At 43.6% G+C, this 25,285-nt stretch overlaps 1 protein-coding gene across 18 annotated transcripts in view; it reads left to right on the top strand.

The window, feature by feature from the left end:
• HDAC4 (histone deacetylase 4) overlaps positions 1 to 25,285 on the top strand; it is a 410,616-nt gene that overhangs the window by 295,308 nt on the left and 90,023 nt on the right. For 2 of the 18 annotated variants that reach the window (XM_077155615.1, XM_077155616.1), the window contains exon 1: positions 22,021 to 24,021. The exons of 15 other annotated variants lie outside the window; for them this stretch is intronic. Coding sequence is in view for 1 of the 3 variants with exons in the window: in XM_077155614.1 (XP_077011729.1) it covers positions 24,747 to 24,771 (25 nt within the window). In the remaining 2 variants the exon portion in view is untranslated. Of the gene's footprint in view, positions 1 to 22,020; positions 24,022 to 24,499; positions 24,772 to 25,285 lie in introns of those variants that run through there. One more of the 18 variants, XM_077155614.1, reaches the window with a different exon arrangement.

Here is a 25,285-nt window from a genome sequence, read left to right as displayed (position 1 = left end):
GCAGGCGTCCTGGGATCCATCACTGGTGGGAACACCTGAGGCACTGTTGACGGGGCAGGGCCAGGAGGCTGCCGTCTAAGAGCGAGGCGAAGGGGCTGGAGACCTGCAGTTCCAGCGGGCCTGGCCTCGGTCAATCTTGTGCATGGGAGGGTGGTGTCGCTGACACAGGCTGAGACAGAAGAGCCTTTGGAAAAGATCACAAAACTTTTGTCCATTTTCAGTGCTAGATTTTTTAGTCAATGTCGTGGACTTCAGTATGGCTTCTGCAGTTGCACTCTGATGCCTGTGATACGTGTGAGCAGCCTCATCCTTTGGCCGTACCAATCTGTTGGTGCACAAATCGCGTGCTGTACCGAGAAGAGCCTTTCCTTCACGTGGGCTACTTTGTGATTCAGGCCCAGAAGGGGACACACCTACAGATCCTCTGTCTCCCAGTGCCGACTTTACCTAGCTGTTTTAGGTTGTAGTTCAGCCTAAGAGGTGGCATTCGTAAGGCTTTTGAAGTTGTTTTTGAATTTTGTGCTGTCCTGTGACATGCATGACCAAAGAGCGTGGTCTCCAGTGATAGGCACTTACTCAGCCCCACGGCTGCCCAGCCTCCCCCAGTGACCCCTAGGCAAGGCCGCGACCAGCCTGCCACAGCCCTTTGTTCTGCCCCAATCTCTGCTCCCTTCCTCCTTCCCAGAGGTCTGCCTTGAAAGATGAAGACTGTTTGTGCACTTTAAAAATGTATATAAATGGAACCATTAATATGTAGTTTCTTGCATTTTGCTTCTTTCATTCTGCATTATCCTTGTGAAGTTCACCCCATTGTTTTATGTAACAGGAGTTTGCATTTTCATCGTGGAATAGTATTCCGTTTTTTAATATACCCTTCTATTTAATTCACTCTATGGTTGATGGATTATTTGGTTGTTTCCTAATCAGAACTCTTAGGAATAATGCATACATACCTGAATGTGTCTCTTGGTGCATAAGGCAAATGTGCAGTGGAACTGCTGGACCCTTTGGGTGAGCTTGTGTTCAACTTTAATGCATGAAACCAAATAGTTTCCACAGTAACTGTAGCAACACCGTCTACCAGCTCTATCTTGGCTTTCCTATCGCTCCCACAGCCTCACCTGCACTTGTCATTGTCAGACCATCTGCCTTCAGCTGTGCAGCAGCTCCTTGTGGCTTCGCCTCCATTTCTGCAGGTGCCAGTGCAGGGCAGCCCACTTTTCTGTGCTTCTTGGCCACACCTGTTGAGGTCTCTTGCTCATTTTTCTAATAAGTTGTCTGCTTTTTTCTCCATTTGGAATTGTTCTTTATATATCCTAGAACCAAGCCTTTTGTCAGTTTTATGTGTGTGGTAGTTAGGTTCAGGTGTCAACTTGGCCAGTGAAGGTGCCTAGTTCTGTTGCCATGTACATGAATCAGTGGCATGTGAACCTCACCTGTTGCTGATTACATCTGCAGTCGGCGAGGAGGCGTGCCTGCTGCAATGAATGATGTTTGGCTTAACTGGCTGGTGCTTAAATGAGAGATCGCAACGTAGCACAGCTAAACAGCTCGGCATTCCTCATCTCAGCACTTGCAGCTCAGCCCAGGCCTTTGGAGATACAGAAAGGAATCACCCCAGGGAAAGTTGTTGGAACCCAGAGGCCTGGAGAGAAGGCCAGCAGAGACCATCCTGTGCCTTCCCACGTAAGAAAGAACCTCAGTGGAAAGTTAGCTGCCTTTCCTCTGAAGAACTAATGAAATAAATCCCCTTTTATTGAAAGCCAATCTATCTCTGGCATGTTGCATTCCAGCAGCTAGCAAACTACAACAGTGTGTCACAAGTATCTTCTACTTTTCGGTCTGTTAACGGTGTCTTTTAAAGAACAGACGTTCTCAGTTCTAATGTCGTCCGATTGATCAGTCTTTTCCTTTATGTGCTTTTTGTGTCCTGTGTAAGAAATCTTTTCCTACTCCAAAATCTTGAACATATTCTCCTTCACTAGTCTTCTAGAAACTGAATTGTATCCTTTCACATTTAGCTTTACACTCTGCCTGAAGCTGATTTGTGCGTGGTATGAAGCACAGGTTCCGTTCTGGCTTCTGTCCATGTGGCTGTCCAGATGCCCAATGCTTGGCCTGAATCAGGGGCCTGCACATACCTCTTTCTGTGCTCCCTGTTTTGTTGTGTTTTCTCTTTGTTGTCCTTGCACAGTACCACATGGTTTATTTGCCACAGCTTTAAAATAAGTCTTATGCCCCAATGTAAAGCTTTCTACTTGTATCCTCCCATTTGTATCATGATTACTTCGGCTGTTCTTAGCACTTTGTATTTTCATTTAAAATTTAGAATGGACTGCCATGCTCCCCAAATATTATTGGAGTTTTTTTCCTTATTGTATTGACTCAGGATCAAATTAGAAAGATCTGATGTTTTTTTACATCACATACTCCTAGTCTTAAATATTTATTTGTATCTTCTTTTAATGTTTATCAATATCGTATTACATTTTTGTGTACAGGAGCCTTTCAGACATTTTGGTAGATTTATATCGAACCTGGTTCAGTTTCCCAGCTGCTCAAACAAATATTTAAAATAGATTGACTTAAACAATGGGACTTTATGGGATCACAGTTTTGAGGCCAGGAAGAGTCCAAAATTGAGGTGTCAGCAAGGTGACACTTTCTCTCCAAAGACCGCTGGGTTCTGTGGCTGGCTGCTGGCCATCCTTGGCTTTTCCGTTCACATGGCCATGTCTCCTTTCTCCTCTGGACTCCATTGACTTCCAGCTTCTGGCTACTCCCTATGGATTCTCTTCTATGTCCGGTTGCCTCTGCTTATAAGGACTTCCGCCACATTGGATGAAGACCCACTCTCATTCAGTCTGGGCCCAGCTTCACTAATCACATCTTCAGAGCTCCTGTTTACAGATGGACTCACGCCCACAGAGCCAAGGGTTGAGACCTGAACATGCCTATGGAAGAGGGCATGAGTCAGTCCCCAGCAAGGCCATTTGATGATTTTGTTGCTATTTGAATGGCTTGGCTTTTATCACTGCAATTTCAAAGTGTACATTGCTGATATGTAGAAAAGCAGTTGAGTTTTGACTCTTGACTTTGTGTTTAGCAACCTTGCCCAACTCACATCACATATTCTAGTAATTTATCTGCAGATTGTTTTCGATTTTCAACATGGATTGTCATGGCATCTATAAATAATGAAAGTTTGATTTCTTGCTTTCTGACCCACATGCCTTTTGTTTCTTTTTCTTGTCCTATTTTATTGAACTGGCTGGGTTTCCAACAGAGTGTGGAAGAAGGGATTACAGGCACACTTGTTTGGTTCCCAGTTTCCTGATTAGTACACTGTTTGCTGTAGGGATCTGTTTGTACTTTATTTGTTTTGCTTATTTGTCTTTGATTGATGCCCTATATCACATCGTGGAGCTCACTGTCTACCGAGTTTGCCGAGTGTTTCAGTATGAATCGATACTGATTTCTATTGGATGCTGTTTCAGCATTTATAGAAATGGGTGATCTGATTTTTCTGCTCTGTACGTAGATTTATCTGAATATAAATTATAACTTGATTTCTAGAATAATCCCCACAAACTTGGTTATGAATCATTATCCTTTTTATGTTGTACAGGCTGTGATTTTCTAATATTTTATACATTTGCAGTCATGCACACGAGGGAAATTGCCCTGCAATATTCCTTTCTTAGAATGATGGTGTCAGATTTTGGTATCACGGCTATGCAGGCCTAAGAATAATTTGAGTATCATTCCCTTTTTTTTTAATTCTCTGACAGAGCTTGTTTAACACTGCTATTATTTCTTCTTTAAATGTCTTTTGAAATGTACTGTTAAAGGCATCTGGGCCTTTAACCTGTGCAAAGGCTTTTCATTACAGATTAATTAGAGAGAGTTTATGGGTTTTTTTCTGAGTTAAATCTAAGTAAGTTGTATTTTTCTGAAAATTTATGTGTCTCAGGATTTTGCAGTTGATTGGCAAATTTATTTTGGGTATATCATTTTTTTCTTTTTATGCATGTCAACACTGTAGTATTGTCCTCTTTTTCATTCTTGATGTTAGTTATTTGTGTTTTCTCAACATCCTTCTTTTTTTCTTTGTCAGTCTGTCTAGAGATTTATCAGTTTTAATATTTTTTCAAAGAACTAGCTTTGGGCCTTATTAATGATCTATATTTAATATTTGTTTTCCATTTCGTTACGTTCAAGCTTCTGTTTTTCTTATACTACCAGTGGTACGTTTTCCAGCTTTTTGAGGTAGATCCTTAGATAACTGATTTTCAATCTTCTTTTTAATTTATGCATTTATAGCTATAAATATCCCTCTAGATACAACTTTAACTGTGTTTTGGTTTGCTTAATGCTGCCAGAATGCAATATACCAGAAATGGGCTGGCTTTTAAAAAGGGAATTTATTAAGTTACAGCTTTACAGTGCTAAGTCCATAAAAAATAAAAAGTGCAAACTAAAGCATCCAGAGAATGACACCTTGACTCAAGAAAGGCTGGTGGGTCCTGAACACCTGTGTCGGCTGGGAAGGCACATGGCTGGCATCTTGGCTTGTGGTTCAAACAGATTCCCCAGGGGCGTTTTCTTTCTGCATCTCCACCTGTATCAGTTCTGAGCTCTTTCCAAAATGGTTCCCTCTCCAAGGACTCCAGTAAGTGGATTAAGACCCACCTTAAATGGGCAGACATACAAATTCATGGAAACCTAAACAAAAGATCCCAGCCCCATTTGGGTGGGTCATATCTCCCTGGAAGCCACCCAATCAAAAGTCTCACCCTAAACAGTAGATCTGCCCTGCAAGACTGAACCAGGAAAAAGAACATGGCTTTTCTGTGGTATATTACCAGTTTCACACCAGCATATTCCACCCTCTGGACCCAAAAAAGACATGTTCTTTCCATATACAAGATACATTAATTCCATTACAATATCAGAAAGCTTTAAACCATTTCAGTAATAATAGAAATTCAATTCAAAGTCAAAAACAGTATAGAATCTCATTAATGTCATAGTTATCTGCCGCCAATATACAAAGGAGGGACAGTCATAGGATAAATGTTCCCGTTTCCATAAGGAGAAATTAGAAGGATCACAAGGGTCGCTGGATGCAAGCAGTTCCAGTGACCTGCAGGGCAAGCTCCATTAGATTGCAAAGTCTGAGAGTCACTTGTAGAATGATGTTTCATCCTCTGGGTTTCAGAGAGCAGGAGTCCCACCCTCTCCAAGGGCCCTGTTCTCTCCAAATACTGGGATGAGGGTTGCAACACTGGGGAGACCACCTTTTCCTCAGCTCCACCCTCTCCAAGCATCGTGACAGCACCCAGGCTCTGTGCCATCTCCAGGGCACACACTCAGAACGCTTCCGCCCCCCCCCCCCCAATCAAGGCAACGTGCTCCACCCTCTCTGAGGCCTGAGGTAGCAGAACTCTGCCTGAGCAGCGCAGTGGAGGGGGCCGCCCTCTGCTTCCAGGACAGACTCCCCCTCTCCATGTGCGTGGGTGGGTCCACTCTCCTGGCACAAAGTTGACTGGCCCCAGGCCTCAGCGTCCATGGTTCTACCTCTGAAGTTATGTTTCTTTCAGTTTGTGCCTTTTCTGTCCCTTTTAGTCCAGAGTGGCAGTGGTTCCATGTTTACAGATGTCCTAACTGTCTTGCAGGTTTTCTGTGCAGTATACAGGGATCATATCCACCATACAACAGGCCTCTCCACAAACCCCTTCTGAATAACTCCATCTCCGATCCTGGATCGTCCTGTAGTGGCTGACTAGTTCAATGTTGGTTAAATTTTCAAATAGGGCACTATTCTCTGGTGTCTCACTACCTGGAAAAACAGAATATTTCAGAACATGATTTTCTGGTTTCTTTATCTCCACGAGCTCAGTTCTCAGCTTACCCCTTTCCTGTCGCATTTCACTGTATGCTGCAAGAAGAAACAGGCTGCAATTTCCATATTTAATTTGGGAGTCTCTCCAGCTGAATATCCCAGTTGGCTTTTAAATTCTCCCTTCCATCTAACACTAGTACTTAATTTTGCCAAATTCTCTGCCACTTTAAGACAAGGATCACCTTCTTTCCAGTTCACAATAACACATGCATCTCTGTCTTAGGCCTCATTGCAGGCACCTTTAGCTCCTTTCCTCCACCTGTGGTTTCTTCAGATCAGTCCAGGCATTTTCTGTTCACCTCCTCACAATTCCTCCAGAATCTCCTCCTTATCCATGTGAAAAACAGTTCCAGCAGGTTTGGTATTTGCATTTTGCAGCAGTACCAAGATCTGTTTCAGTTTGCTAATGTTGCTGGAATACAGTGTACCAGAAATGGGTTGGTTTTCATTGCAAGTATAAAGTTCTAAGGCCGTAACCATGTTCAAATTACGGCATTCCAGAAGAAGATATCTTGGCTTTATAAAAGCCAGTGGTGTCCAGAACACCTCTGTCAGCTGGGAAAGCATGTGCCTAGTGGGTACTGGGCTCTGTATCTTCTGGTTTCAAACAGCTCCCCTGGGGACGTTTCCTTCTGCAGAGCCAAACATCTCTGTCTATATTGGCTCTGAACTTTTTCCAAAATGGTTCCCTCTTAAAGGACTTCAGTAAATGGATTCAGACCCACCTTGAACATGCAGAGATGCATCTCCTTGGGAACCACTTGTTTTTGTTTGCTGAGGCTGCTGAAATGCAGTACACCAGAGGTGGACTGGCTTTTATATAGGGGATTTATTTAGTTACAGATATACAGTTCCTCAGAGGAAAGTCAGCTGGCTTTCATCTGAGTTCCTCTGTCACTTGGGAAGGCACACGACAATGTCTGCTGGACTTCCCTCCTGGCTTCTGGGCTCCAGCAGCTTTCCCCGAGGTCATTCCTTTCTGCATCTCCATCTGTCTGGGTCTGAGCTCCTCTGAGCTCTGAGCTGCATTGTGCAGGTCTGTCCTGGGCTCTGCTGAGCTCTCTGTTTAAGCCTCCTGCTAATTAAATTAAATGTCACTTATTGCAGAAAATGTTCCCCTTAGCCAACCTCAGATGTAGTTCACATGCCTATGACTCAAGTCCACAGCAGCAAAACAGCTGGGCACCATCACCTGGCTAAGTTGACATCTGACCCTAACTCCTGCAGTGTCTACCCCTTGCCAACGTGGTGACTATACACAGCGCCTTAAACCATATTTAATCACTTAATAAAAAACAATGACAGTTATAATTTTTTTTTTGCCTAATAGTGGACATCTGTCCTGCATACAGTACACTTAATCTTTCCAGATGCAAAATACATTCATCACAACATCAAAAAAAGCCATAAATCATTTCTGTGACAATACAAATACAGTACCAGTTCAAAAACAATACAAAATCAAGATGGTAGCATATCATGTGTTTAATTTAGTTTGTCCTCCAGAGCAGCTAGTAGATTGCTAGGAATAGTATAGAACTGCTGGGGGAACCAGCAGTGACCAGATGCCCATCGTACGTACACCAGTCTGGAGCAGGTGGCACGGCTGAGACCCCACACAGAACTGCAGATCTTCCAAGCCACGGGAGCTGGCGCCCCTCCCCCACGGGCACCGCAGGCTGGCTCCCCGAGGACAGAGGAAACAGACTTTACTAGTAGCAAGGGCTTAGGTCAACCACTATCTAGTTGCTGCAGAACTAATGAACAAATTCTGACTACTGAAAACGGCTCCGAGCACAGATAAACCTGGAATAAACACTAAAGGAACCAGGACATTTTGACCCTGGAAGAAAGGGGGTGGGGTTTATGGGGGGAAAAAACCCAACAGGCTTTTTAGTTGGGCAGCACAAAATACTGGAAAAGGGTTGGGTCCTACGAAAGGGGGCACACAGGGTCTGGGGATACATAGGCCACGCACCAGCTCAGGCTCTTGATGGGCAAACCCAGAAGTGGGGCCTGGCTGAAAAGGCTTTGTTTTTTTTACTTCTTTTTGTTTGTTTTTTTGTGTGTTGTATGGCAGGGGTCACATTTCATTGTTTTTCCATGTGAGTATCCCGTTATTGCAACACCATTTGTTGAATTTTTGTTTGTTTTGTTTTTGTTTAGTTGGGTTTTTTTTGCGGGGGGGGAGTGCAGAGGCTGGGAATCGGGTCTCCTGAGTGACAGGCAAAAATTCCAGCACTGACGACTCTCACACCCACTATTTTTTTTACTTCTCAACAGCTCATTAGATAGACCTGGAAGCTCTCTCAGGGTCCAGGAACACCCCAGGCAAGGGTGGAATGAAGGTGTATCTGAGAGACAAAGTAACTAGTCAGGTGAACAGAGTTGATTCCCTAAATGGTGTATCTTCCGCATGAAAAGGGGGGTCCTCCAGGGAATTCAGGCCGCAGGGGCTGGAAAAACAGAAACAGTCAAAGCCATCCTACTCCCGTGCCTCTGTTTCAAGCACGCACCTGGCAGGGAGAGTCTGCTGGAAGCATAGGCGTGGCATCACTTTACGATGGTAGGAACCACGGGCAGACGAGTGGCACGTGCTGGGCAGGACAGGAAAAGCAGAGTCTAGAGGCTTCTTAGGACCTGCTGACTCTTGCTGGTAAAACTATTGCTGGCTTCCTTCTCCTCCTGAGATGTGGGTCTGTCTGGTCTGGGGAAAAATGACTGGGGTCTGTAATATCTGAGGAGACCCTCCTAAAAAGAAAAGAGGCTCCATATAGTCAGGGCAAGAAACAAAAAACAAAAACTGAAAAGTTCTGATTAGTTAACCAGAACTTATGCTAGAGGTCTAGAATAAGTTGAATTGAATGTCAGAGGGCAGATAAAGAACAAAGTCATTGAGCCAGAAAAGCCTAGGTGAAAGAGTGAAAACAACCTCCAGAATAAACTAATTAAAGAAATCAAATGCCTATGATGCCAGCAAAAATAATGAGTCATACTAGGAAAATTGAAGCTATGGCCCACTCAAAGGAATAAACCAACACTTCAAATGAGATAGCAGACATTGAAACAAGTAATTCAGGATCTTCGAACATACATGGAAAATCTCATCTACAATCAAATCATCAAGTTAAGGGAGGATATAAAGAAGGCATTGAGCAAACAAAAAGAAGAAATGGAAAATTTGAATAAACAAGTCCCAGAGCTTATGGAAACGAAAGGCACAGTAGATATGTGAAAAAAAACAATGGGAAACTACAATGACAGATGTGAAGAGGCAGAAAAAGGATTAGTGAACTAGAGGACTGAAAATCTGAAATCCAGAACACAAAAGAAAATATAGGGAAAAGAATGGAAAAATATGAGCAGGGTCCCAGGAAAATGAATGACAACATGAAGTGTACAAATATATGTGTTGGGGGGGTCCCTGAAGGAGAAGAGAAGGAAAAAGAGGGAGAAAGACAAATGGAGGAAATAGTCACTGAAAATTTCCCATCTATCTTGAAAGACATAAAATTACAGATCCAAGAAGTGCAGCATACCCCAAACAGAATAAATCCAAATAGATATTCTCTAAGACACTTACTAATCAGACTGTCAGATGTCAAAAGAAGGAGAGAATTTTGAAAGCAGCAAGAGAAAAGCAAACCTTCACATACAAAGGAAGCCCAGACTGTGTGTGGATTTCTCAGCAGAAACCATGGAAGCGAGAAGACAGTGAGATGATATATAGATTCTATATATATCTATATAAGATTCTAAAAGAGAAGAGCTGCCAACCAAGAATTCCATATGCAGCAAAATTGTCCTTTGGAAATGAGGGGGGAATTAAAACATTTTCAGACATAATCACTAAGAGAATTTGTAACCAAGAGACCGGCTCTGCAAGAAATACTAAAGAAAGCCCTAGAGGCAGATAGGAAGATGCAAGAGAGAGAGGTTGGAGAAGAGTGTAGAAATGAAGACTATCAGTAAAGGTAAAAAGAGAAAAAAATTAGATATATCATATAAGATCCAAAATACCAACTATTAGAAGAAAGTGACACCTTTACAGTAATAACATTAAATGTTAATGGGTTAAACTCCCCCATCAAAAATGATACAGAATCTCCTTGAAGTCAATTACAGGCATGGTCTGTCTTAAGACAGACTTCTCCTGGCTATGGACCTGTGAACTTAGAGCAAGTTATCTGCTTCCAATATACAAAGAAGGAACAGTCATAGGATAAACAATCCCATTGTCATAAGGAGAATTTCGAAGGAAAACAGAGGTCCCCGGACCTAAACAGTTCTGCAGACATGCAGGGCAAACACCATTACATTTCAAAGTCTGAGAGTCACTCATCCTCGGGGCTCTAGAAGGTGATAATCCAACCCTTTCCAAGGGCTTGCGTGGCAGCCCTGTCCTCCCCAAATGCTGGGATGAGGGTTGTGACGTTGGCAAACTCTGGGGAGACCTTTTATCATCCCCACCCTCCTCAGGCACCTAATTGGCACCTGGATTCTCCGCCATCTCTGGGGCATGTGTTCAACCCCTTCAGAACAATGGGGTGGCAGCCAGGCTCCTCCCAACCCGGGGGGATGAGCCCCACCCTCTCCGGGGCCTGGGGCACCAGAACGCTTCCTGAGCACCCTCTGCCTCCAGGGAAAACACCGCCCCACCGCACACACAGGTGGGTCCACTCTCCTGGCCCAGCATCTCTTCGCTTCAGACCTTAACTTCTATAGTTCTGCCTGTGAGGCCACTCTTCCTTCAAGCTGTCCCTTGTTGTCCAGACTGGCAGGGGGTGCATTTCTACAGCTCTTGCAGAAAGATTTTGACTTGGCAGCAGCATTAAAGGGATCAAAGCCATCAGACCATGGGACCTCCCACAGATCCTTTCTGGACAACTCCATTCAGTTTTCACTTGTCCTGCAGTGACCGACTGGTTCCAAGTTTGGCTAAATCCTCACACTATTCTCTGGGGTCTCGCTTTTTGAAAGCCCGGAAGATTCCAGACCATCAGTTTCTGGTTTCTCTGTACCCAAAAGTTCAGTTCTTAATTTATCCCTTTCTTGTCACATTTTACTGTATGCTGCAAGGAGAAACCAAGCTGCATTTTCCACTTTTAACTTAGAAATTTCCTCAGCCAAGTACCCCACGTCATCACATTAAATTCTCCCATCTAGGCAGAAATGAAACCAGAAGGAAAGGTAGATGATAAACACTGAGATGGTTTAATCTAGGAATGCCTAGAGTGTGTAATGATAGTGACTAAATGTACAAATTTAAAAATGCTTTTGCATGAGGAAGAACAAAGGAATGTCAATACTGCAGGGTGCTGAAAATAGATGGTAATTAATATTTTAAAACTTATTTATAAGACTTAAACAAAAAATGTTTATGTGGTACAAAGTTTATATTTTGACTAGTGCATTTCCTAATATGACTTCTGTGGACAGTTTAATTGAGCACCATGAGTACATGGAACCTTGAGTAGAGCATGAGATCTTGTTGGTTTGTCCAGAGTGATGTCCCGATAAATCCTAGAGTGATTTGAACAGTGAATAAAAAGTATTTGCAAAGTCCCCTTGGAGGAATGGTGAGAAAGGAGGAAAATTCAACTTCCCCAAGTGGAGAATTCCTGATATTCTCACAAAGCAGTGTGGACAACCAAAGCAATAGGCTGAGCCCCCAGTCTTGGGGTTTGTTCATATGAAACTTAACCCTGCAAAGAATAGGCTAAGCCTACTTAAAATTAGGCCTGAGAGTCACCCCAAGAGAACTTTCTTTCCTCATATTTGGCCTCTCTCCCCTATCCAACATGACAAGCAAACTCACTGCCCTCCCCCTCTCTGCGTGGGACATGACTCCCAGGGGTGTGGACCTTCCCGGCAGCGTGGGACAGAAATCCTAGAATGAGCTGGGACTCAGCATCCAGGGATTGAGAAAACCTTCTCGACCCAAAGGGGGAAGAGCGAAATGAGACAAAATAAAGTGTCAGTGGCTGATAGATTCCAAACAGAGTCGAGAGGTTATCCTGGAGATTACTCTTATGCATTATATAGATACCACCTTTTTAGTTAAGGTGTAATGGAGAGGCTGGAGGAAAGTGCCTGAAAATGTGGAGCTGTGCTCCAGTAGCCATGTTTCTTGAAGATGATTGTATAATGATATAGCTTTCACAATGTGACTGTGTGTGAAAACCTTGTGTCTGGTGCTCCTTTTATCTACCTTATCAACAGATAAGTAAAACATATGGATTAAAAATAAATAATAGGGGAAACAAGTGCTAAAATAAATTTAGTAGATTGAAATGCTAGTGATCAATGAAAGGGAGGGGTAGGGGTATGGTATGTATGAATTTTTTTATGTTGTCTTTTTATTTCTTTTTCTGAATTAATGCAAATGTTCTGAGATGATCATGATGAATATACAACTATGTGATGATATTGTGAGTTACTGATTATATACCAAAAATGGAATGATCATATGGTAAGAATGTTTGTGTTTATATTTTGTTATGTTTAATAAATTAATTAGTTAATTAATTTTAAAAATAAATTTTCCCATCCATCCAGTACCAGGACTCAATTTGGCCTAGCTTTCTGCCACTTCATAACAAGGTCGCCCCCTCCCCCACACACACAGTCTGGAATGACACAGTCCTCATTTCTGTCCAAGTCTTCAATGGAAGTACCTTTAGAGTCCATAGTTCCACTAGCAGTCTCTTTAAAGCAGTCTAAGCTTTCTCTGTCAAGCTCCTCACGATTCTTCCAGAATCCTTCCCTTATCTGTTTAAAAAGCTGTTCCAACATGCTGGTATTTGCAAGTGCAGCAGCACCCCACTCCTCTGGTACCAAAGTCTGTGCTGTTTTAGTTTGCTAAGGCTGCCAGAATGCAACATACTGGAGGTGGACTGGCTTTTCTATCGGGGATTTATTTAGTTACAAGTTTACAGCTCCTGAGAGGAAAGGCAGCTTTCATCTGAGTCTCTCCGTCACATGGGAAGGCACAGGACGACGTCTGCTGGCTTCTCTCCCAACTTCTGGGTTCCAGTGGCTTTCCCCGGGTGATTCCTTTTGGCGTCTCCATTTGTCTGGGTCTGAGCCGGCTCTGAGCTGCATTGGGCTGGACTGAGCTGGGCTGGGCTCTGCTGAGCTCTCCTTGTAAGCCTCCTGCTAATTAAATTAAAAGTCACATATTGGGGAAGGCGCGCTTCCCTTAACCAACTGCTGATGTGAATCAGCATAGATGAAATTCACATGCTGATGACTCACGTCCACAGCAGCAGAACAACTGGACTCTGTCACCTGGCCAAGTTGACACCTGACCCTAACTCCTGTACCACCTAATGGAAGGTCCCACCCTAAACAGTAGGTCCGCCCCCACAAGATTGGACCAGGACAAAGAACATGGCTTTCCTGGGTTACATAACCATTTCAAGCCAGCACAAACTATATTCCACAAGTTTTGATATGTCATCTGACACTCTTTATCTACTATTTGGTGTGTTTAGTTCATTCATAGTTAATATAATTATTAATATCTGTACATAAGGCTGTCATTGTGCTATATGCATTCTAATTATCCCAACTATTCTTATTTCCTTTTCTTGTTTTTCTTCCTTTAGATTTATTTTCTTAATGATATATTTTTCCCTTTCTACCATCATGGTTATTAGTTGCAGTTTTATTTTTCTAAAGCTGCCCAAATGCAATATACCAGAAACAGAACGGCTTTTTAAAAAAGGGGAGCTTATTAAGTTGCAAGTTTACAGTTCTAAGGCCATGAACATGTACAAACGAAGGCATCCAGGCAAAGATACTTTGATTCAAGAAAAGCCAGTGTGTCCAGAGCACCTCTGTCATCTGGCAAGGCACATAGCAGTGTCTGCTAGCTTTCTCTACAGGCTTCTTCAGCCACCTCCCCAGGCGCATTTTCTTTATGCATCTCCAAGACTCTCTGGCTGTATGGTCTCTGTCAGCTCTGGTGGTTCTAAAGCTTTTTCCAAAATGGTTACCTCTTAAAGGGCTCCAGTAAGCAACCCCACTTGAATGGATGGAGACACATCTCCATGGAAACCATCTAATCAAAAGTTACCATCCACACAGTTGGCTGGGTCAAATCTCCATGGAAACAATAAAAAAGATACCACCCAGCAATATTGAATGAAGATTGTGTTAGTTTACAGGCTGCCAGAATGTGATATACCAGAAGTAGAACAGCTTTTACAAAAGGGGAATTTAATAAGTTTAAAGTTATAAGAAAGTGAAAGTATCCAAAGTAAGGCACCACCAACAGGTTACCTTCATTCAAGGAAGGCCAGTGGGTCAGGAACCCCTCTGTCAGTCGGGCAGTCACGTGGCTGGCGTCTGCTGGTCCCTTGCTCCTGGGCTCCGTTGCTTTCAGCCTCTGTCCCTGTGGGGGCTCCTCACTTGGCTTCTCCAGGGCTGGCTTTCCTCTCTTGGCTTCCCTTGGCTGTCTCCAAGTGCTGGCTTACTTAACATCTCGTGGTGACATCTGCTGGGCTCTAAGCATCTCCAAACGTCCGTGTCTCTGTTCTCCTCATGCCGGCATCTGTTCAGCTTCACTGTGACATTTCTGCCAGCTCTGACGCTTCTTTCGTTTCTGTCATCTCTCTAGGCTCTGTCGTTACCCTTATTTAGGTTGTTTCTGTTGTTTCTCTAAAATGTTTCCTCTTTTAAAGAATTCCAGTAAACTAATCAAGACCCATCTGAAATAGGTGAAGTCGCATCTCCACTTAATCACAGGTCACATCCACAATGGGGTGTGTCACATCTCCATGGATAAAATCTAATCAAAAGCTTCCACCCTACAGTACTGAGTAGGGATTGAAGTAACGCTGCTCCCACAAGATTGGATCGCGATTAAAACATGGCTTTATTTCCTAATATAACTTATGTAGACAGCTTAATTGAACACCATAAGTACATGGAACCTTGAGCAGGACATGAGATTTTGTGGGTTTGTCCAGCGTAATGCCCCGATAAATCCCAGAGAGATTTGAACAATGAATAAAAAAGTATTTGCAAAGTCCCCTTGGGGGAATGCTGAAAAACAGGGAAAACTCAACTTCCCCAAGTTGAATTCTTGATATTCTCACAAGCATTGGGACAACCAAAGCTATAGGCTGAGCCCCCAGTCTTGGGGTTTGTTCATATGAAACTTAACCCCATGAAGGGTAGGTCGAGCCTACTTAAAATTAGGCCTAAGAGTCACCCCCAGGAGAGCCTCTTCTGTTGCTCAGATGTGGCCTCTCTCTCCAGCCAACACAACAAGTAAACTTACCACCCTCCCCCTGTCTACGTGGGACATGACTCCCAGGCGTGTGGACCTTTCTTGCAGCGTGGGACAGAAATCCCAGAATGAGCTGAGACTCAGCATCAAGGGATTGAGAAAGCTTTCTTGACCAAATGGGGGAAGAGTGAAATGAGACAAAGTATCAATGGCTGAGAGATTCCAAACAGAGTCGAGAGGTTATCCTGGAGGTTATTCTTACACATTAAATATATACCACCTTGTTATTCAAGACGTAATGGAGAGGCTGGAGGGAACGGCCTGCAAATATAGAGCTGTGTTCCAGTACCATGTTTCTTGATGATGATTGTATAATGTTGTAGCTTTCGCAATGTGACTGCGTGATCGTGAAAACCTTGTGTCTGATGCTCCTTTTATCTACCTTGTCAACAGACGAGTAGAACATATGGAATAAAAATAAATAATAGGGGGAACAAATGTTAAAATAAATTTAGTTTGAAATGCTAGTGATCAATGAAAGGGAGGGGTAAGGGGTATGGTATGTATAAATTTTTTTTCTGTTTTCATTTTATTTCTTTTTCTGAAAAGATGTAAATGTTCCAAGAAATGATGATGATGATGAATATGCAACTATGTGATGATATTGTGAATTACTGATTATTTATGTAGAACGGAATGGTCAAAACAGGAATGTTTATGTTTGTTTGGTGTTTTAAAAAATTTTTATTTTATTTGTTTATATACCAAAATAAAAAATAAAAATTTTTTTAAATAAATAAGTTATAAGTGGAACAAATGTTAAAACAAATTGAGTAGATTGAAATACTAGTAATCAATGAAAGGGAGTGGTAAGGGGTATAGAAAAAAAGGTTAAAATATATTGGGTAGGTGGCAATACCAGTGGTCAACGAGAGGGAGGGTTAATGAATATGGTATGTGTGAGTTTTTTCTTTTTATTTCTTTTTCTGAAGTGATGCAGATGTTCTAAAAAATGATCATGGCGATGAGCACAGAACTAGGTGATGATATTGTGAGCCACTGATTGTGCACCATACATGGGATGTTTGAATGTTAAGAATGTTTGTGTCCACCAATTGTGTGCTCTGTGGTAATCAGTATCTATAAACTCCTCAGAAATTTAATTTAAAATTCACCTTCTCAGAAATCTTGCTTGACTGTATTATTGCTCATACTATTTGGATGAATATAATGCTTTGTTTGTATTAAATCATTTTCTTTTGTTAAAAAAAAAAAGAATGCTTGTGTTTGTAATGTTTTGGTTTGTCAGTTAAAAAAATAAATAAGTAAACTTTGAAGAAAAACAAACATGGCTTTTCTAGGGTATAATAATAATACTTTCAAACCTGCACAAGGATTAAAGGACATGGCTTTTTTGGGGTACGTAATAGCTTCAAACCGACACATTTAGCATTCTTTTAGTGGTTTCCCTTGGGCTTCCTGCCAGCTTCTTTAACGCATCAAAGTCTAATCTAAATTCGTACTTTTACCTATTCCCAGAGAACATTAACTCTCAACTTCTATTTTATTTTTACCAAATTTGATTCTATATTTACATTTAAACTTACAGTTATTGTTATTGCTATTTTATATATTCAGTACTTATTTAGATTTATTCACACATTTACTCTTTCTAATGCTTCTTATTCCTTTCTGCGTGTCTGAACTTCCATCAAGGATGATTTTACTTCATTACCGTTTTAATGCAGTCCAGTGGTGATGAAGTTTCTCCATTTTTGTCTGAAATGTGATTTAGTTCACATTGGTCTTTGAGAAATATGTTTTCTGAGTCCAGAATTCTAGGTTTATATATATTTTCATTCAGCACTTTCAGGATACCATCCCGCTTTCTTCTGGCTTCCGTGATTAATCTCTAAGAATGTCAGCTAGCTGGCGGTCCCATCTGTACTCGTGTGGAGAGAATCTGTCTTTCTCTGGCTATGCTTTTTTTCTTAACGTTCTTTATTGTTAAATATAACATATTCACAGAAAAAAAGAAAAAAGCAATGGTTTTCAAAGTATACTTCAACAAGTAGTTACCGAACAGGTTTCAGAGTTTGTTATGGGTTACCATTCTCCTAGATGAACTTTATCTCTGACTACTTTCAATATTGTCTAATTTCTATGGTTTTTAGTAGTTTTGCTCTGATGAGCTTAACTGTGATTTCACATTCTTTTTATTTTCATTTATCCCACTTGGGATTTGTAGTTAAGTCTGTAGGGTTTTTATTTTTTTCATAAATTCTCAGAGCTGAGTATTCTCAGCCTTCAGTTCAACAAATATCATTTCTGCTCAATTTCTCTGTCCTCTCTATGCTGTTTTGGAAGGATTATGTACCCCTGAAAAACCATTTTTAATCCTGTTCCAGTCTAGTGGAGGCAGCCATTTCTTTTAATCCTGATTCAATATTGCAGGGTAGAAACTTCTGATGAGATTATGCCTGTGGAGATGTGGCACGCCCAGTTATGGGTGTGGGGGTTTGTTTGTTTCTTTAACATTTCTGTTGACAAATCTTCACACACATACGGTCACACATGGTGTACAGTTAGTAGCTCACATTAACGTATAGTTATGTACTCATCACCATAATCATTTTTAGAATATTTGCGTCACTCCAGAAAAAGAAATAAAAAGAAAAACTCATACATCCCATACCCCATACCCCTCCCTCTCACTGATAGTATTTTCCATCTACCCAATTTATTTTACCCCTTATCGCCCCTATTATTTATTTAGTTTTTATCCATATTTTTTACTCATCTGCCCATACCCTGGATAAAAGGAGCATCAGACACAGGGTTTTCACAATCCCACGGTCACGTTGTAAACGTTCTGTCTTTATACAATCCTCAAGAGTCAAGGCTACAGGGACACAGCCCAGCAGTTTCAGACACTTCCCTCCAGCCCCTCCAGTTCTCGTGGTGCGACCTGGTTAGATGGAGGTGTGACCCCCCGACTCCAGGTATATCTTGATTGGTTTGCTGGAATCCTGTAAAAGAGGGAACATTTTGGAGAGCTCAGAGCTGACAGAGCCCGCACAGCCAAAGGCCTTGGGAGCCTCCGGAGGCCCAGCACCCCGGGGAGCCTTGCACAGCGAGGAGCCGGAGAGAAAGCGCCGAGGCCGCCGTTCCGCACCCCCTGGGGCGTTGTGCACCCCGTCCACCTTCCTTGTGTGAAGGTGACCTCTTGTGGCCTTCATTCGGACGTTTTCGTGCCCTTAGAAATGTAAACTTGTAACTTATTAAATTCCCTTTTAAAAAGCCATTGCATTTCTGGTATGTTGCTTTCCGGCAGCATTAGCAAACCAATACTTTCTCCATGTGGTCCTTAATTTATATCTATGTTAGATCATTTATCTATGTTTCTGTGTTTTTTCTTCCTTTTCTTTCTTTTTCTTCATTATGGGTATTTTCTAATCTATTACCAGTTAATTAATTTGATCTTCAACTGTGAAATAATCTGCAGTTAAACTCTGCCAATAAATTTTCAGTTTATTTTCTTTTCGGTTCTAGAATTTTCATAGCTTTCCCTTGTATAATTCTCAGTCTTTTTTTCTCTGTGTCATGTTTCCATGACCTGGTCCTGAGGCTGGATTTCTCCCATCTGTTGTGCCCTCCTGAGTTTTGGTCCTGTCGTTCAGCCCCCCGGCTGCCGGGATGTCATAGAATGAGTACCCCTGCCCCATGCCATGGCGTGGCAGAGAGGGTCGTGGTGCTGCCTCCCTTAGGCTGGGTTCAGGGCAGCTCTGCCCAGGCTCTTCGCAGGCCGTGCCACCCTCCCGCGACCGTGTCTGGAGACGAGGCAGGTGGGTGCAGGCGCCCTGCGGCCCGGGCTCTAGAGGTGCAGCCTGTGGGCTCTGGGTGGCCCTGAGGGTTCTTGGAGGACCCACCCATCGTCTCGGATGAGCGGTGCCTCTGGGAGCCCATGGTGCTGGCCAGTAGCTCTCCAGGGTCTGCGACAGAATTGCTCTTCCAGTCCCTCTGAGTGGGTTCAGCTTGAATTAGTGCCAGACACAAAGACTCTTGAAGCTCTGTGACTGAGGATAAAGTGCATTTTTAGGATATCTCTGTTTTACTTTATCATAGTCTTCTTTTCTTTATACTCTTTATATTCTTGATTATATCTGGAGTGAAAAGGATATATTTTGGTCTGGGAACTTTTCTTCCTCGTGTCATTTGATGAGGCTGCAAAATTGACATTTTGCCTTTAATTAAACTTCATTATATTTGAGGAATTTCCAAATGGAACTTGTTTTCTTGAAATTCTTACAGTCTACAAAGAATTAAATAACTGAAATAAATGCTGTTCTTAAATTTGTTTTTAATGTAATGAATCCTTTTATACCAAACAATTCTACAAAAATTAGAACTAAAATATAATTTAATTTGTATTGTTATACCTATGTTATTTTTTACATTTTTCTAAATATTTTCTGGTTGAAAAAGGCAGTTAGGAGGAAAAATCTGAGGTGGTAGAATGATAGCCTATGACAAAGTCTGGTGATCTCTTCCAGAACTACTGGTTGAAATGTTCTTTGAAAGATACAGCTTTTTCTTTATTTCCTTTGTATGTTATATTTTACAATAAAAAACTGTTAAAAGAGGGCTGTGCAATGGTGGCTCAGTGGCAGAATTCTTGCCTGCCATGCCAGAGACCTGGGTTCAATTCCTGGGGCCTGCCCATGCAAAAAATAATGTTAAATAAAACGAATTTTGAAAAGGATATGCAGCTAAATGTACTCTCTTAGTTTTCCATTTATTTCTCTATTTACAATTTGTAAGTTCCTAGTAATTGTTTTTGGTCATAAGATTAACAGCTTCACAGCCATCCGTTGTTGCAGCATTTTACTTTTTTTTTTTTAACATTTTTTTGTTATGAAATGTATATACAAAAGTAGAATAAATTTCAAAGTACACTCTAACAAGCAGTTATGGCACAGCTTTCCGTTCGGTGTGGCCACTGTCCCTGGGCTTTTTCTTCTGGCTGTTCCGAGACACTGGGACCAACAGAAGTGCCAGCCTGAGGGGTCAGCGGTCACCCTCGTCCTTCACAGCCTGCCTCCCCTCCGATAACTTCTCCTGCTCCTCTGAGCTCCTCCCAGCGTTTGGGGGCGTTTGGGCTCTGCCCGTTCTAACTTTTTCATGTTGGAGAGGGATATCGAGAATACGGAATGGAGGGAAGTCACTAGTTGACATTCTTGGAGAGGCTGGCCCCTTGCAGCATTTTAGTCTTGAAATGATAAATTAACTTTGAATTTGTTTTTGCCTTGAGAGAATTTCGCCATAGACAGCCCGTGAGGAGCGTTTTCACGCCAGGTGAGATGAGCTAGAACGCACCTAAGGAGGAAGAGCAGAGGCAGCTCTCCGCTACAAGACTTGTCTTGGTGCCTGGGGCCGAAGGCCCAAGGTTCAGGGGCTCAGAATGACCCCCAGGGGCCGTCAGGAGAAGCCAGAGTGCAGCTCGGGTGGCTCCATCCAAGGGTTGACGCTGGCAGCACCCGCGTCCCTTGCATATCCCCAGTTGGTGCTCAGCTGCTACCACGTCCGCCTCCACTCAGGTTCCACTGCTGGTTTTGTATTTATGGGTTGCTTCATGTCCTCCCCTGAGGGTGCAGGCTCACTGCGCACCATTGGAGCGGGGAAGGCAGATCCTACGGCAGCAGTGGTCATCTGTGCCGGCCGCCATAAGATTGAGGACAGCTGGGCTGGGTGACTCGCTGGCCCGTGGAACCAGAAATCCAAGTATCAAAGAGGCTCCAGGCCAGCCAGAGGCACCCTCGTGTTTGGGTGCTGCTCTCCACCTGAGCAGATGCCTCCGCACGACAGCACGTGCCCTCACGGGAGGCCCGGGAGGGGGCTTCAGCAGGCTCCGTGCACCGGACCCGACCCGGGCCTCCCCTTCCACCTGTGCGCTGCATGTGCCTCGCGTAGTTCTTATGTCTGCTGGTCTTTGTGAGTCCAGAAAACAGTTGCTGTGTATCAAACAATTGAAAATTAAATTATGAATATCAGCTAGTTGATTTGTGTCCCAGCTAACAAATAATACTATTTTTCTTCAATTTACCAAAAGCCAACTTAGTTTTCATTAGTTTCTCACATTTTACTAAAATCTTTTAGTAAAATGACATTTTAAGGCTCACAAAATATAAAAAGATTTGACTTCAGAAAACATTCTAGACCTGTTTCCAAGTCAAAAGCAATTTCTGAATCCTAATACTCATTGCCACGCCTTACCTGGAGTGTTGGGATGTCCTCTGCTGCCCTCCACCCTTGTCCTAAGCTGCAGGCCCGTGGTCTCCACTCTGGGTTTGTGGTCATGATTAGCGTGGGCGATGCACGGTGCGCAGTCCTCAGAGTGGCCCCCACCCCACCCCATGAAAGGGGTTGTGGACACCCACCTGAAGGGCATTTGGGGGAAATGCAAACGGCACTGAACACTGCGATATTCTAAACAGTTAAAAATGCAGAGCAGAGCCTCTGTTATTTAGTTTTTAAATGAATTTCTTATTAAATATTTACCGACAAGCTTTATTACATTTGTACACATTTATAATATTTTTTATTTTATATAATTCAGCAGTTTTCTTTTACTTATTGATACAAATAATGCTCTTTAATTTGATACGACAGTTAATTCTGAGAATTTGTCACACTTTTGATCTCATTTATCATGAACACGATCTCCAGTTGATTACGTTTTTATTTAGGTTAACTGAGTTTGGGTCTTAAAGATACACAGTGCTTAAAGGAAAATCAGAGGGAAGAGTCCGAGAGACAGGTAAGTCTGGGACCTCTGAGCATCTGTGACTGGTGAAGTCATGTCTGTCTTCCCGAGACCCAGGGGCAGTTCCTTGAGGAAAGCTGTCCACTCTGTAGGACGAGGGCTCCGCAGGCTGGTAGGTAGCGACAGAGCACGGGTCTTCGCCAGAGGTGCGGCATAAGGACAAGGAGTGACACGCAGGCAGAAGTTGGACTCTGAGCAGCAGGACAGAGTCACCACCTCCAACTGCACAGTTGACCCCCAGGCTGTTCGGTCTCAGGGCTGTTGGCCACCTCGCCAACAGCTGTCCTTCCCCTGGCAGGGCCCACCTCTCTGCTCTATCCCCCTCCGTCCCCCACCCCCACCTCGGGTTCACCGCTCTTCACCTCTGCCTAGGACTTCCTGGCTAACCCTTTGGTTTTCTCTCCCCCTGGCGTGTGAGGACTTTGTCTTTATTCCCCTCTGTAACCCCATCACCTGGAGCTGGATGAATGCATGATAATCAGTGCAAACAAAAAAAAAAAGGAAAACTTACAGAAATGTGCTATTCATTTATTGGGTACTTTATCTTTCTAGGACTTTCATTTGGAATGGAGAAATTTGTTGACAGATGAGTATTTTTATATAATGAGAGGGAAGAATCGGCACCTTTCTATTTTACTTCTCTCCTTGTAAAGTCCAAAGTAAAAACAAATCCCTTTGTGCTTAGGGAAAGTCTTCACCTGGGGCTTGGTGTTCCTCGAGCCTCCTGAACACATGACCCATGCTGAGGCCCATGAGCACCTGTGCTGCCCCTGTGGAGGGGAGGTGATGGAAGGAGGTGCAGGGACAGTCCCGGGCAGGGCCACAGCCCCCTTTGCCACCTCCTGTAAGGTGGCCTTTGTCAGACACATCAGGGAGACACTGACGGTTGTTGAGCTCTAGAAGGAACCTTCCAGACCATTTTGTGAAGACATCCAAGGTGCATCCAGGGAGTTGAGTTTGTTTTCCTTTGGTTCAGTAAGAGCCTAGTAAAACTCCTCTTCTGTCCTTGAGCTGGCCAGCAGTCCCATGTGTATCCACAGCTGCCCTGGGGACCCCTCGGCCCTGCAGAAGCATTTTTTTTTCCTGTGAGGACCCTGCAGGTAGCTCAGAAAGGACAGGGTGTCCTCTGTGTCCCCAGCATTGTTTACGGCTTACGAGGACTATAATTTTGGCAGGGACAGCTTGTCCTCTGCTCCCAGTGGATGGCTTGGAAGGACCATCCCCCACCCACCAGAGATGGGGTGCCAGTGCCTCCTCAGAGCATGCAGCTTTCCCTTCCCAGTGTCTCGCTGTTTTGGCCTGTCCTTTGGGTTCCTCTCAGTCCTTTCCTTCTGGAACTGGGCTTTTTGTTCTCATTGTCCTTCTGGGAGCTGAGGAGCCTGTGATGTGGACTGGGGCACTGGCACCACCAGCTGAAGGTGGAGGGTTCTTCACTTCATCACCCTGAGCCTGCGTGGCCCCCTCAGCTCCCAGACCGCTCGAAGGCAACTGAGGACCATCCCCTGCACAAAAGGAAAGTGGAGCCACCTAATAGCTCTCATCTTCATATCTTGAGAATCTTTATTTTTTTCCTTGTATTTTTCTGTTAATTTTAATTTGTAGATAAATTTTTTGAGAAGATAAGGCTACCTAACACCAAATTTGGGTTTTTTGGACACTCTAGAGGGGCATCTTTATCTTACGTTCTAAGAACTCTGCTTCCTGGCCTGGCTTTGTGTTCTCCACTGCTCTCAGGATGCAGTGCAGGAAAGACTTAGAAGGCCATCTTCTCCACCTGGCCATCCGAGCCACATCCCGGGCCCTCCCCTCATTGTCATCACCATCGTCATCACCAGCATCATCATACTTATCACTATCATCACCCTCACCACCACCATTGTCACCTTGAGCACTATTGTCACTGCCACCACCACCACCACCGTCAACCCTGTGACAACCATCACCATTCAGTCCCAAGGATTTCTCTCCACAGCCAACACTGGGTCGCCATTAAAAAGAAAACATCACTCTAAGAGGCAAATATATCAAAGCAACTCATCTCACTTTACCTCTCTTGTGAGTGAAGTTAAACTTATCTCAGCCTGCAGGTGTTAACAGGCTCTAACGGACACCAAGTTATTGTGTCTGGGAGTCTTAAGAGCCATTTCAGTAGTTGTATAAGCGTGTGGTTTTCTGACAAGACTTTCAGATGGAAAGACAATTAGGGGGAAATTGTTTTGAAGTTATATTTGAGTCTAGCAGTTTACCTTGTTGAAGGGGAGTTTGAGGCGCTGTCATGAGCAGACGTGCGACTTGCAGCGCCCTGCTGTCTCCCTACCTGCCTGCCGCTGGCTCCTCAGGGTACTTCTCCGCTGTGCCCGCTGCGGCGCAGCAAGGTCAGGTGCTGTCCCTGCAGCAGGGCGCCAGAGCAGAGGAAACTGTGCACTTTTCTGCCTTGAGTAATAAGGTGATTTCTGGAGACCCTAAGATGGCAATGAGGTAAAATCCTGTGTGTCATGACAGACCTTTCAGAACTTCGTCTTGTCTTTTACAGCTCACTCAATTGCTTTGTGTTTTTCCTGACTGATCCAGTTCCTGTCATGTTGCAACCCTGGACTGCGCTTTTCAGCGGGACGTTCCTGGACTGCGCTTGTCAGCAGGACATCCCTGGACTGCGCTTGTCAGCGGGACGTCCCTGCTGATGGTGCTTGTCCCCAGCCCCGGGTCTGAGATGTTGCCTTGAGCTAACTGCTGTCATTTTCTGCCCCAGAGAACTTAGTCCATTCGTAACAAACATCAACATGTGCTTGATAGCACACATATCTGGTATGTGAAAAAGATGACAAGGAAAAGATTATTTCTGTAACAATATTAAGAATTTATTAGCAAGTTGTCAAAGTACCGGAGGCTGCAGTCCATAGCCTACCCCGTTTCAGGTACATCAGAGTGAAACATGAACGAGTAGTGTTGGCAGATAGTGAAACGAGCAGAAAGCAACCGGCAGAACAAGGAGGATAGACTACAGCTGGCTGTTTACCAAACCATTGGAAGGGGGGTCAAGTTCAAAGCTTCAAGGAAGTAGTAAAAAACTTACAAAGGGAAAACTAGAATAGACTTCACTCAAGTATGCATCTGAACATCAGAATGAAATCTCCATTTAAAGAGGAAATGAGAGACTGAGAAATGCTCGCACGGGAGCAAGAGCCTGGAGCCTGGGCTGCTGCCAGGAGGCCCCACTCCTGCCTCCCCCTTCTCTGAGGGGCCACTGACCCCTCCTTGTGGCTCTACCCTGAGGCTTAGTCACATCCGGCCAGTTCCATAAGAGGCACTCAGCAAGGTC

This window comes from Tamandua tetradactyla, chromosome 3 (assembly GCF_023851605.1).
Source record: "Tamandua tetradactyla isolate mTamTet1 chromosome 3, mTamTet1.pri, whole genome shotgun sequence".
NCBI lineage: Eukaryota > Metazoa > Chordata > Mammalia > Pilosa > Myrmecophagidae > Tamandua > Tamandua tetradactyla.
This window is presented reverse-complemented; position numbering and strand designations above follow the sequence as displayed.